Consider the following 12103-nt stretch of genomic DNA (forward strand, 5'->3'; position numbering starts at 1 on the left):
TCAGAACCATCTGAAAAACAAAATGAGTGCAAAACCAAAATAAGACACCAATACTAGTCAAGCAAATTCAGCGCCTGCTGCTCTAAGTTCCAGTCCTTTGGTGGAGTACAGTCTATAAAAGACCAATTTTTTTAAGGAAAATGATCAGTTTTTTAAGAGATTTTTTATGTGCAAACCCTATCAAATATTCAAATTTATATGAATATCTTCTTAAAATTCATATTAACATATATACTCTTATAAAACTCTATTTTTACATAAATACCCTCCACATAATGGTATCGCTAACACCATTAACTAAAAATATATTTATTTAAATTAAAACCAACAAAAATCATGAAATGACATATTTATCCCGATATGGATTACAGGTTAATGGGTCAGAACCAACCAGACCCATTATCTTTCCATTCTCTCTCGAACCGCATTCCTCTCGATCACCTGGCACCCATAATTCCTTGAAAGCCCTAGCACTACAAGAAAATTACTTATTAGTTAAGGCTAAATGCCATCGCTAATTGCAAAAAAGTATTAGTGATGGCACACCATTGCCAATAAGCCATAAAAAAAAAAATTTGAACTGAAGATTATTATTAGTGATAGTAGAAAAAATCATCGCTAATAAAGTATTAGTGATAATAATTAGCGACGTCATGTTCATTACTTATAATAATTTTTAAATTTTTTTATAATTTAAATTAAAAAAATATATTAGTGATTGCTGAAGCCATCACTAATAAGCTGCAGCCATCGCTAATATTTAGTAACAGTATTAGTGATGGATTTAGCCGTCGCTGATAATATTTTTTTAAAAAATTATAAAAAATATACTTATTAAAATTTACTATAATTAAATTAGCAACCAACATATATTTACAGATACCATAACAACTAATAATCAACTATCATCATCATAAATAAAAAAACTAATATTATATAAAAAATATAAATTATCTAATTCTACAAGATAACATTATTCAAACATCAAAATTAAATATATTATATCAAAACTAAAAAAAAATCCACAAAGATTCTCTTCCTCCTCCTGTACATCATCGGCAGTAAGTGGATGAGAGTCAGATGTCCCAACATCCTGTAATAAAAAAATAAAATATTATTAATAATCTTAAAACTAAATTAATTGAAATCATAAAATTAAAGTAATTGATGCACTTTAAGCTTAAACCTTTTATAGAGGGTTATGTTTTGATATACTCCTTCAATTTTTTTGAACGAATTATTTCTACACATTCTATTCGATCATACGAACTATAAACACCTTCAACCAGTCCATCAAATGGTTGGATTGAATTTTGATCTTCTGAATACCCCCTCCCTCCTACTTGAAGTATAAACAGACACGGATAGATATATTCCGATATACTCTTTCGATTCTCGAACGGATTATTCCTACATATTTCATTCGATTTTATAACTATAAACATCTTCAATCCATCTATCGAATGGTTAAATAAAATTTTAACCCTCTAGATATCTCTTTTCTTCTGCTTGAAGCTTAAATCGGTACGGAGAGATATATTTCGATATGCTCCTCCAATTCTCAAACGAATTATTCCTACATATCCCATTCGATGATACGGATATATCTATATATTCATTCTATCCATTGAATGGATAGATTGATTTTTGACCCCTAAGTCCTCTTTTTCCAACTCAAGCCTAACTATGTGAAGTTTCTAAATATAAAAATTTAAAATAAGTAAAAAATTTTATTAATACTACTTGACTTACCTACTATGATAGTTATAACAACGAGCTTAACTGATTATACAGATGTGGATATTGTAAAATCTCAACAATGGTCTCGCAAACGACATCTCGAAAACTCTAAGATCGCTGATAAAAAAGCCTCTACATGACCTCTTCAATATGTACATCATCCCATATCTGGGTCATCGAGTTTTGAAAAGAAGATGTCGAAGACCAGCAAGTTGTTAGAGAGTCGAAGCTATATCTGAATCCTATGATTCGGCTCCTACTCACTCCTTCAATGGCCCTGAGCCATCCTTTGAGATCAAGGAGGGACTTAGAGGACTAGTCCTCATAGTGCCGTGCTACAACATACTCCACATGATCCACCTATATAGTTTAAAAAATTATTAATGCCGTTATATATATATCAGTATATATAAAAACTTAATAAATAATATTTTAAATTATCATGATTCATTCGGACCTAGAATCTAGGTAATCATCGATCCTCCTAGATTGGTGTATGGCCTCTCAAAACTACAGCTATCCTGATATATGATCCAACTACCGTGTCTATAATAAGTAGATAATAAAATTAAGTTAATAAAAATATATATATAATCAACTAAATATGAGATTAATATAAGTTTAAAATTTTTATCAAGCTATCTGCTATAATATGTGTGTCGACGGAGCCACCAATGTACTTAATCGGATCCTACTGGGCTGTCTGGCCATGCAGACACAAATAGGATTTAAAAGACATGATGACAAAGAAACCTAAAATATCACTTTACCTCCTGCTGCCCACCGGCTATACGAGAGTATTTCTTGTTATGACTGTGTAGATAACCACCAGTATCAACATGTTGCAGTCTTATTTTCTGGTCTTGCCTCCATGTTTTCCCATTCCCCTCAATTTCAAGCCTGAAAGGAGAAGGCCAGGACCAAACAGGATAAGCCATTTTGATGCATGAGTTAAATGCTAGTCAAATCCTTTTAGGTCAAAAGCAGTTTCTCACCGCCGGTAATCTCCAGTATCTGACTCTCTATCACCTCCAAAACAGCTAACCTACAGGTATGGTAAAATAAGTGTCAGGAAAATTAGTTCCTGGAATTATGAGTTGTGACAATCCAAAAGGTGCAGGATTTGAAAGGGAATGATAGGAATACAGAAAACTGAAAACATACAAATCCAGAATGGAAAGCACAGCATCAACATGCCATGGAGTTTTCATCAGAAGAGCAATTATCAATTATCTAAGGTTAGTTTTGTTAAAAAAATTTTAAAATTCTATATGCTGTTCCAGTAAGAAAATAAAGGCATATATTTAAGAAATGTCAAGATTGGTGAGTTCTAAGCGCCTGTTGTTAGCTCAACAACTGAATCTGTAACGTTCTCAGACCAAATTTAGGAATGACATCCTCGACCATCTGCAGACAAAATTTTAGTCCTACCATGTCAGCTCTGCAGGTAGAATCCACCTTCCAAGCAGGAACTGGACCCACAAACCCTACACTGTAAACATTATTGTCAACCATCTGATCTGTAGGCTGGAATACCATGCTTCCAAATATATTTTCTTTAAGAAGCACCCACCCAATCACAAACAGATGGAATAACGTCTGTTGTTTATGAATCTTTCCCAGTAAACAGACTTACTTCCATGCCTTCCTGTTTATTGACATCCTTAACTTTGGAATCTTTGAGAAAGATTTTTCTTTATTCTCAAGTCTAAGATTTTTCTTTATTCTCAAGTCTTCTACATATTAGCTGGTGTCTTTTCATTTATATATAACTATGAATAAAACAAAATCTCTAGTGCAGTAATTCCTTTGATACATACAATTAGCACTAGGAACAGTCGATCACCCAGTTCGCACTGATACATTCAAGCTTCATGGCATCGCATGGACAAACAGAAACAGGATTTGACAGCAATTGCCAATTCTTTCTGTAGAGTGATTAGACATATCTAGGAGCCAAAAAACTTCGATCTAGGACATTGTACCCACTATAGGACCTCTCTTGAAACTTGCTATTGCACCCATTTTCTAAGCTCTTCTGCACTTCGAAACTTTTTAAAAGATTGGCTTCCACACACCTGCATCCACTCCCAATTCTAGTAAACAAGCACGTAAATGGAAAAATGAGTACTTGCATGTATCTAGAAATACGTGTGATTGTTTACCAATGTTCAATAAGTTCAAGAACAACATTTCAACTCAATTGGAAAGAAATGCAAGACCAATCTAATGAAATAGTTAATCATAACAATATGATATGACTTGATAGGTTCAAGCATGATAAGTGGTACCACATCAATATTAACATCATCATCAGAACTAACATGAATCAACATAAACATGAACTCCATTATACAAATGAAATAACTGGTTCTATCACCAACACCAAATACACCCCTGAGCAGTTGACCATTCTCGATTAATTTAAACTTCTTCGGATAATGTAGGTGTACTTGATAATTCATCACAGCAATCACATGAATGAGCATCGAACGAATGCTAATGGTGCAACATAAACATATGTCTACAAAATCAAAGGATTCACTTATAGCATATCAATGGTCTCAATTAAGACAAAAAGGTGGTGCTGGAAAAGCATCCGCTCTGCTTGAACTGAAAAGAATATGAATCAAGGTTGCACAAAACCAACATAGTTAATAAAATCATATAGTGGCCTGTATCTGAAATAGCAAAAAGCCAAACTGATATATGAGGCACTTGTTATATGTAGTCATTCAATGCATGAAATGTTGGATCGACTTACATTACATCAAGTCCTTGTGATGTTCCATATTACTGAGTTCACTGGGACTAATCAGCATGGTCTTTCTTACAAGTCAGATCAGCACCCAAGCTGTTAGCAAGGTATGATTTGATTGACTAAATCTGTATCTTAACTGTATATGGTATTATGAACCACAAGCAGCTCAATGTTGATACATCTAAACTATTAAGCATCCAAGAAGCTTCAAATTGCAAGGTACGATCTAATATAACCTAGTTTTTAAAGTCAAAGTTTGAGATCGTGTTCGCAGCCCTCCTCTCCATATTTAAAGAAGTCAACTAATCATTCAAAAGTCAAAAGAGCCATTGTTGCTTTACAAGCAAGACTTCTGAAAAACAAGAGCCACAGCACAATAGTTTCCTTTGGCATCCAAATCATTTATTAAGCTGGTGCAAATGGTAGCTATGGTGCACTGATGTATTTACTAGAAAGAATCAAATTAAGGAAGTTTGTTGATAAAGCGAAAAGCTTCACAATATATTGGGGGAAAAAGAAAAATGAAAAGGCAAGAGATCTGAGCATTCCTGTCTGTTGCAAGGTTGTTGAAGTCCAAGTCTTGGCAATCCACATTGGCCAACTGAATCAAAAAAACCCAAGATCACTTGTATTTAAAGCGGATGACTTTCATCATTTTACACTATGTTCTAAATGTTCAAGTCCATTTCATTCATCTGATTAGAAAATTAGAAAATGGAGGTCAAACATAGTTATATCACCTTGTTTTATTAAATCATTTTCATTGAATTTCATAACATAGTCCTTTTTACAATTTTATGATCCAAAGCTTCTTGGATATAATCAGATCATAGTTCTTGTTCTCATTAAATCAGTGATATAAGAGAAATGGTAAAGTTTGCTTCTATCTTAGTTAAAAAACCAGAATCACCAAGATATTGCCAACAACTTATACAATTAAAAATTTGTCATATAGAAAATATTTATATTGCCAAAATAAAGGTTAAGTTTATCAGCATGTCAAATTGATCTTGACTTATATTTGATTTGCCAGCATTTGCAAACATCTCAACCAATATATAGGAACATTTTGGTTGATATTTCTAAGTATGCCAACTTACATCAACAAGGAGGAAAATGGACAACATGGTGAACCATCCAAATTGATAATCTGCACCATTCATCAAGTTCTATATATTTTAAAATACATGTGGACTAAAATTCAAGCGGTTCAGAACTTCAGATAGTTCCTGACCATAGATGAAACAAACTCTTCTTCAATTTGTGAAGATCATTTCTTGAGTGATCATTCCATATGCACGTAATTAGCCTCCAAAACATCTGAAAAACCTTAATCATTGCCACTTTGGACATTTTAGACCATGAAGAATGGTGTAGGACAAGATGAGAACCGTTATCAATTGATAATGATATAGGGAAACTGGAATAATTACATTCATAACAATTGTCTCAATCAAATTAAACTGATATGAAGATCATGATAAGCATATATTCCTCAAGTCGCAAAGGAAGACATAAAAAAAAGATTCAAAACTTCACTCACCTCCAAATTACCAGTTATGGGTGATGCATGCAAGTGGCTATGCAGCCATTTTCGAGTTCTCATATGTTGCATTCATATGATCGTTCCATTTGGTATGGAATCACCATGTTTAGCAGATGAATCTGGTAGAGGCTTTATAATCTGCAGAACTTATTGTATAGTACGTGGCAAAACAGAGACAAATAAAATAAACAACTATCAGAGACAAAATTTAAAAGGATAATTTTTGAAAGAATGATAACTGTTTTTTTTTTCTTTCACGAAGTGATCATCAGCATCCATCTGCGAATGGTACCCATGGTAGCTAGAACTTCAGCATATATATATATTTTAGTGCTTAGTGAAACATAAGATTTAGCAGATTTAATAACTACAAGAATAAGTATATCAATGACTGAATTAGTGAGTCTATATGTTTGCATTTATATTCAAACAAATCCTCTACGAGCAGATGTAACTGTAACTTCGAGCTTGATGACTAACAAGATTCAAAAATTTATTCATCTTCTTTATTATATGTGTACACACACATATATATACATGTATATGTATATACGTACATGAAGTGCCTCGATAAAATATACCTTTCATGTTGTATTAAAAGCATCATGCTTAAAGCAACTTATGAAATCCTTTAAGTTTTGCCAAGAGAGAAGATATATAAATATCTTCTCCTTTTTGCCTTCCATAGTCATCATTCAGTTGAAGGACTACGACTAAGCTAACTAAATGGTTTAGATGACGTTCTGGTTTTGTGTGCTTCAAATCATTATGGTTAATATATGTAGATGTAAAGCCATCTAAAGATCTAATGAATGTAATGAAAAAATTATAATATTCTCTTTTACATCAAAGTACGGTGGATTTTGATGTTCATGCATAGAATAGGTTTAAGGGCCTAACTCCTCTTTCTAATGTCCGATGATAGATTTGATCAAATTCCCCAACCAACCGTTTCTAGTATGGGACAAAATCAAATGCAAGCCCTTTTCAGGTTTGATCTAAATGATCGATTGTCATCAAAGATGATTGCAAATCTGGTTCATACTGGATAACTGTACCAAACCAGTAGGGAACGAGCCATGGAATGACAATGGTACTTAGTTCCTAATCGAATTGGCCCATCCCAAACTGTACAATACAGACTGGCACCTGCAAGTTCCACTAGATACCAACCCATATCGATTCAAAAGAACCTCAGCTTCTTTTTCTACTTTTTACTCTTGTTTTCTGTTTTTGGTTTTTGCATTATGCATTCAAACAGGGAGAAAGAGTAAAGAAAGATTAGAAGAGCTCAAATTTGGCCAATTCAATGTGGATCCAGTTGACTCCAGGCCTAGAAGAGGTCATGATCAAGGAAAAATGCTCATGACTGTAATTTCCTTCCCATGAAAAGGTGGCTAAAAATCACCAAATTAAAGAGAAGCCCTTACCAAATTCTCCAAGTGCGGCATGAATTTTGAATTCTTGTAGATTATGCATCAACATACAACATGCTGTATTTTTTGAGTGTGCTTTCGGTTTTTTATATGCTTATGATTTATGGGTAAAGAACCTCAGAAAAACAGTGCCCGTCCCTATATCAACACCATAAATTCAATGTACTGCACTTTTAGACCCTAAACTAACCTTAGCCCTAATAACAGCCCCAGAACAGCATGAAAACTGGAAAAGGAGAAAAACTTGGGTACTGATACTGCAAATGGCACCACAAAAATGCCAAGTGGTAGCATGGTATTGTACTGTTACTGTATTGACCCAATCCCCAACTTGTACTCAGTGTACTTTGATCCTTTCATCAAACTAAAATCATAGCGAAGCTATCTACATCATGGAGGCATGCATGCAATCGAGAAAGACAGACCTTTTAGGCCAAGCAATGGGAAAGAAGTGGACAGCTGACGATACAAATGTATGACTAAATTGTGACTAAACTAAGAGAAGACTATCTAATTGTTACAGAACTAATAGATGGAAATTTGATCATAGAGGATTTGGTCATGAAAAGAAGTGAATGTAATGGAAGACTGAACCATCAAAAGTACATAGAGAGGCACTTATAACAATTGATACATATCAATGATCATCATCAGGTAAAATGGCACATTTTTTGCTGCAACATCAAGGATCACATGATCAAACTTATCTAGGTGAAATCTAAAACTCTATAATGTAATAAAAACAAATTTATGCTCCCAGCATGATTAGATGTTTAGCATGTCAAAGGTGATTTCTAATTCATTATCTATGCATAGTACATGATGCAAGACCGATGTTATCTAACACAAAAATTCACTTTAGTCGTAGTGATTCATCTGAAACCACATGAGATCAGATATCCAGCTCAGGAATGAAACATATGCAAGAAACCTAACAAAGTTGGGGGGGAATATTCCAAGAAGATGAACTTCTAATAAGAAGGTTCAACCTCCATTAGAAAAATCGAAATCAACCATGGTTACCAAAAAAATGATGTCCTAGAAGTTGTTTATGAGGATCTCTCTATATAAAAAGAGAATAACATAGCTGTGATTCATGCAATATGCATGAATTTTATTCATATCTTAGGATCCTTAACTAAAGCTCATCATTTTACAGCATCCATCATGGACTTCAACAAGGTCTGCCGTACCAACCTAGTACCACCAAATATGGGGCATACCGTACCATACTGGTACAGCATCTTGTACTATACCAACACTATGGTACTGTACCAAACTGCATACCGATATTATAATAGGATTGTATCGATATAGGATTCAGTACCGAGATAGCAAACCTTGGACTTGAATATATGTCTAAAGCAAGATTAGGGTCTAAAACACATCTATATGGAACTGTCCTACAACTTGTAAGAAAAAATATTGGCAAAGACATATGACTAGAAATGGGACTTTGTCATCAATTGCTCATTGAATTAAAAAAAGCAACATGATAAGCCTTTGTGAGACTAACACATACACGGAACATATGATGCAATGTAGAATCATTGATTTTAGAATGTAAGTTTTTATGCATTTTTAATCTTATGATAGAAAGAAAATCATGAAGGATGCTACGAGCTAGGGTTCAATAATCAGTCCTTAGTTGAAAGATTTTTTATTCTTATTTTCTTTTTTAGTTTCGTTCCTTTAGTCTAGACAAGTAGAATTTCAGTAGCTTTAGAAATTCCTTCTTTGATGCTAAATTTTGATCATGCCGCCCTAATTTGTGCAGAAAGTTTATCTAAGAAAGTGGAGCTGGCAAACACTTGCATCTTGGACAAAGCAAGTGGCAAAAGAAATCTTCCCCTTTGCAATGCAGCACACACTTACCAATTGAGAATTGACAATAACGACCACCATGCATTCATCAAAAAGGTTGCACTACCATTACATGTCAAATTTGTCACACAACAAGTTAGCACATGGAGTTCCAGCAGAACCTTTACAATGAACAATCAAAAACCCTTCATGAAAATCCAGTGCCTTTGCCAGTGCAGTAATATCAAGAGCACAAAGAAGTGAAGAAGCTAGCATTCAGAGATAAGTCACCATGCAGATGTTCCAAAACCAGGTACTTGCTAACAGTTAAAAGCAACCATTCTATGTATCATACTATCATTCCAAAAAATTGAAAGCTGGATCATCATTACCATCTCAAATGAGATAATCCTTCTGCGTCTCAGGCTGAGCAAGCAGAATATTCCATTTAACACCATGAATGGATTACCTCCACATGAATGGAGGTAAATAAATAGCAATGATATATGAGAGATATATGTACACTTTGGCCGTATGCATTTGGAAATTGTTGATTTCCTGTTCGTAAAGAATGGAAGGCCACCCCAGTGTGGACAATTTTATTAAACAATATTCGAAGAGATGGACTCTAATGGAAACCAAAGAATATTATTTGAGGAATTCTAAGAAAAGAATAATTGTTTGGTATGACTAAATCATCCATTACATATAACTTAATGATCACTGACAGTTGAAATTACAGAAAATAATCTTATAAGTAACCAAGTTACTAAAACAATAATCTGAACTTGCATCTGCTAACATGCTTTGATTACAAAGTAATTAATGAATTTTTCCTTTTGAAATAGAACGATGCTAATAAAGCAAAACCAATTACTGTTTTGTTATATCTAGTTGGTTTGAGGCACAAATAGAAAATGGAGGTTAGGAGGTTTGTATTATATGATCAAAAGTGCTTCAATAAACGATCTCTCGTATCAAAATAAGGCTTACATAAACCAAAAAAAGAAGAACGATCCTCAAATTGAAGAAAGCCAAGTTATAAAAAATAAGTCACAAAAATTTTTGAAACAAAAATTCTACAGATTATATGCTAGAAAGCAAATACTTTTCCAATCTGAACTCATCATCAACAAGTCTGTATGATTAGAAACACTGAAAATTTTATGATGCACGAATATGAGATTCAAGATTCTATATGATACAGGCCATGAAGGAATATTGGCCTAGAAGGTACCACATCAAATCCAAGAACCATCTGTAATTAAGTCATAGATGACCAAAATTTTCCAAAAAATGATTAACGAATTACATTTACTAGTCCATTCACGTAAGAGGATAAATGTGTCTCTCAAATCTTTGAACAAAAATTACGGTGGACAGTTGGAATGATTGGCTAGAAAAATGTGAACTACTAGAACCAGTAATTACTAGATCGGAAGGTGGCCCGGCTAATCTGTAGCAAATAATTTGACCAATATTTCCAAAAATTTAGTATATAAAAAAAAAAAAGTAATTGAGGAAAAAGGATAGTTTTGAATATATGCTAAAAGAAACAAAGTAGATAGGTTTTGGTACAAGTTTTTTTGAAAAAAAATCTTGGTAAACTAGCTCACAAGTCATGACAAATTGCTCTCGGTTGCACCAAATTCAAATGCACATCCGATCCTCCCCGGTGGAGGGGAATCGTCTTCATCGATCTCAGCAATCCTCTTCATCTTCCCAAGAGAGATACAACAATCGTATTCATCTTGCACAGGAAGACCAACGATCTCAGAAGTGGAAATCCCGTTCTTTACGGAGAGAATTGAGGACTTGGGGATTGCTTATCAGAAATCTCTGAGATTCCTCCTCCATAGTCCTCAATTCTCTCCGTAAAGAACGGTGACGACGATCTTTTTGTGGACGAAATGGTGACGACGATCTGGATGGCTAGAGCTTCACAATCTTGAGGAGTTTTAACTAGCAGACCTAACATCCCTTTAGTAATCCGACTCCCGGATTCCAAAATAGTCAGGGGCAGGACTGCAGACGAGGGCGGCGGCGGAGTCAGGGGCAGTACTGCAGACGATGGCGGCGGCGGAGTTAGGGCAGCCGAGACGGCGGCGGCGGAGACTGCAGACGGGATCGGTGGCGGAGCAGGATGCGGCGGAGCGGGCAGGCGATGGCGACGGTTCTTGAAGGTGGGGCGACGGTTCTCTGGGCATAAGATCAGTCCGTTGCCGCTGGGCGCGGGCTTCTGGGCCAGCGGACGGTGCTTTTTTTTTTTTATGCAGCTTTCCGCTGCCTCCCGACCTGTGGAGGCGCCAGCGGCGGCTGCTGCGGAGGTGGATGGTCTTAGGCTCGGGGAGGCGTGGGCGGAGCCACGACGAGAGGCGGTCGTAGTAGCCCGTTTTCTCCACTGGAGGAGGGCCGATCCATTTCTTGCCGCAACGAGGAGAACGCAAGCGAGGAAAGAGGCAGATGATCTCCGAAGAAAGAAAAAAAGTAGCCACCAACCTATATTTAAATGGGGCTTGGGCGCTGAGGCCCATCAAGCCGAGCCGACTTCGGGCCGAGTTCAGGCTCGGTCTGGAACATGGATTTGTTTAAGAGAAGGAAGAAATAAAAGAAGGGTAGATGTAACAACCTAATCCTTAATCGCACAAATCTCCGAGTAGTCAAAAGATCAAAAAAAAAATATGGAAAGAATCCTGAAAGAGTTCTATTCCTTCTTCGATTCAAAGTCCCAAAATCACTCAGAAACCCGAATAAAAATCAAACTAGAATACTTTCTTTTATAATCTATTTAAAGGCCCTCAAACTTTTTGATTTCTT

At 35.3% G+C, this 12103-nt stretch overlaps 1 protein-coding gene across 3 annotated transcripts; it reads right to left on the reverse strand.

Moving 5' to 3' along the window:
- Positions 1–293: 293 nt before the first annotated feature.
- LOC140850845 (stromal cell-derived factor 2-like protein) lies at positions 294–11750 on the reverse strand. 3 transcript variants are annotated; one of them, XM_073242424.1, is made up of 5 exons: positions 6045–11750; positions 3561–3818; positions 2736–2785; positions 2511–2640; positions 294–1093 (listed from the first exon to the last, which is right to left on the reverse strand). In XM_073242424.1, exons 2-5 carry the CDS (start codon positions 3603–3605, stop codon positions 974–976), a joined length of 345 nt encoding a protein of 114 aa, XP_073098525.1. In that variant the 5' UTR covers positions 3606–3818; positions 6045–11750; the 3' UTR covers positions 294–973. The 3 variants fall into 3 exon arrangements, with proteins under 3 accessions (XP_073098525.1, XP_073098524.1, XP_073098523.1); XM_073242423.1 differs by having other exon boundaries at positions 3561–5102; XM_073242422.1 differs by lacking the exon at positions 3561–3818.
- Positions 11751–12103: the final 353 nt, after the last annotated feature.

The sequence above is a fragment of the Elaeis guineensis genome, chromosome 8 (assembly GCF_000442705.2).
Source record: "Elaeis guineensis isolate ETL-2024a chromosome 8, EG11, whole genome shotgun sequence".
NCBI lineage: Eukaryota > Viridiplantae > Streptophyta > Magnoliopsida > Arecales > Arecaceae > Elaeis > Elaeis guineensis.

What these genes read in the sequence shown, in the direction of transcription:
- LOC140850845 (XM_073242422.1), bottom strand. Translation starts at nt 6,116, where the DNA reads ATGCAACATATGAGAACTCGAAAATGGCTGCATAGCCACTTGCATGCA. An exon ending in GATACTGGAGATTACCGGCG is followed by an intron (nt 2,641 to 2,735) that starts GTGAGAAACTGC and finishes TTCTCCTTTCAG; the next exon opens with GCTTGAAATTGAGGGGAATG. An exon ending in TAGCCGGTGGGCAGCAGGAG is followed by an intron (nt 1,094 to 2,510) that starts GTAAAGTGATAT and finishes TTTTTATTACAG; the next exon opens with GATGTTGGGACATCTGACTC.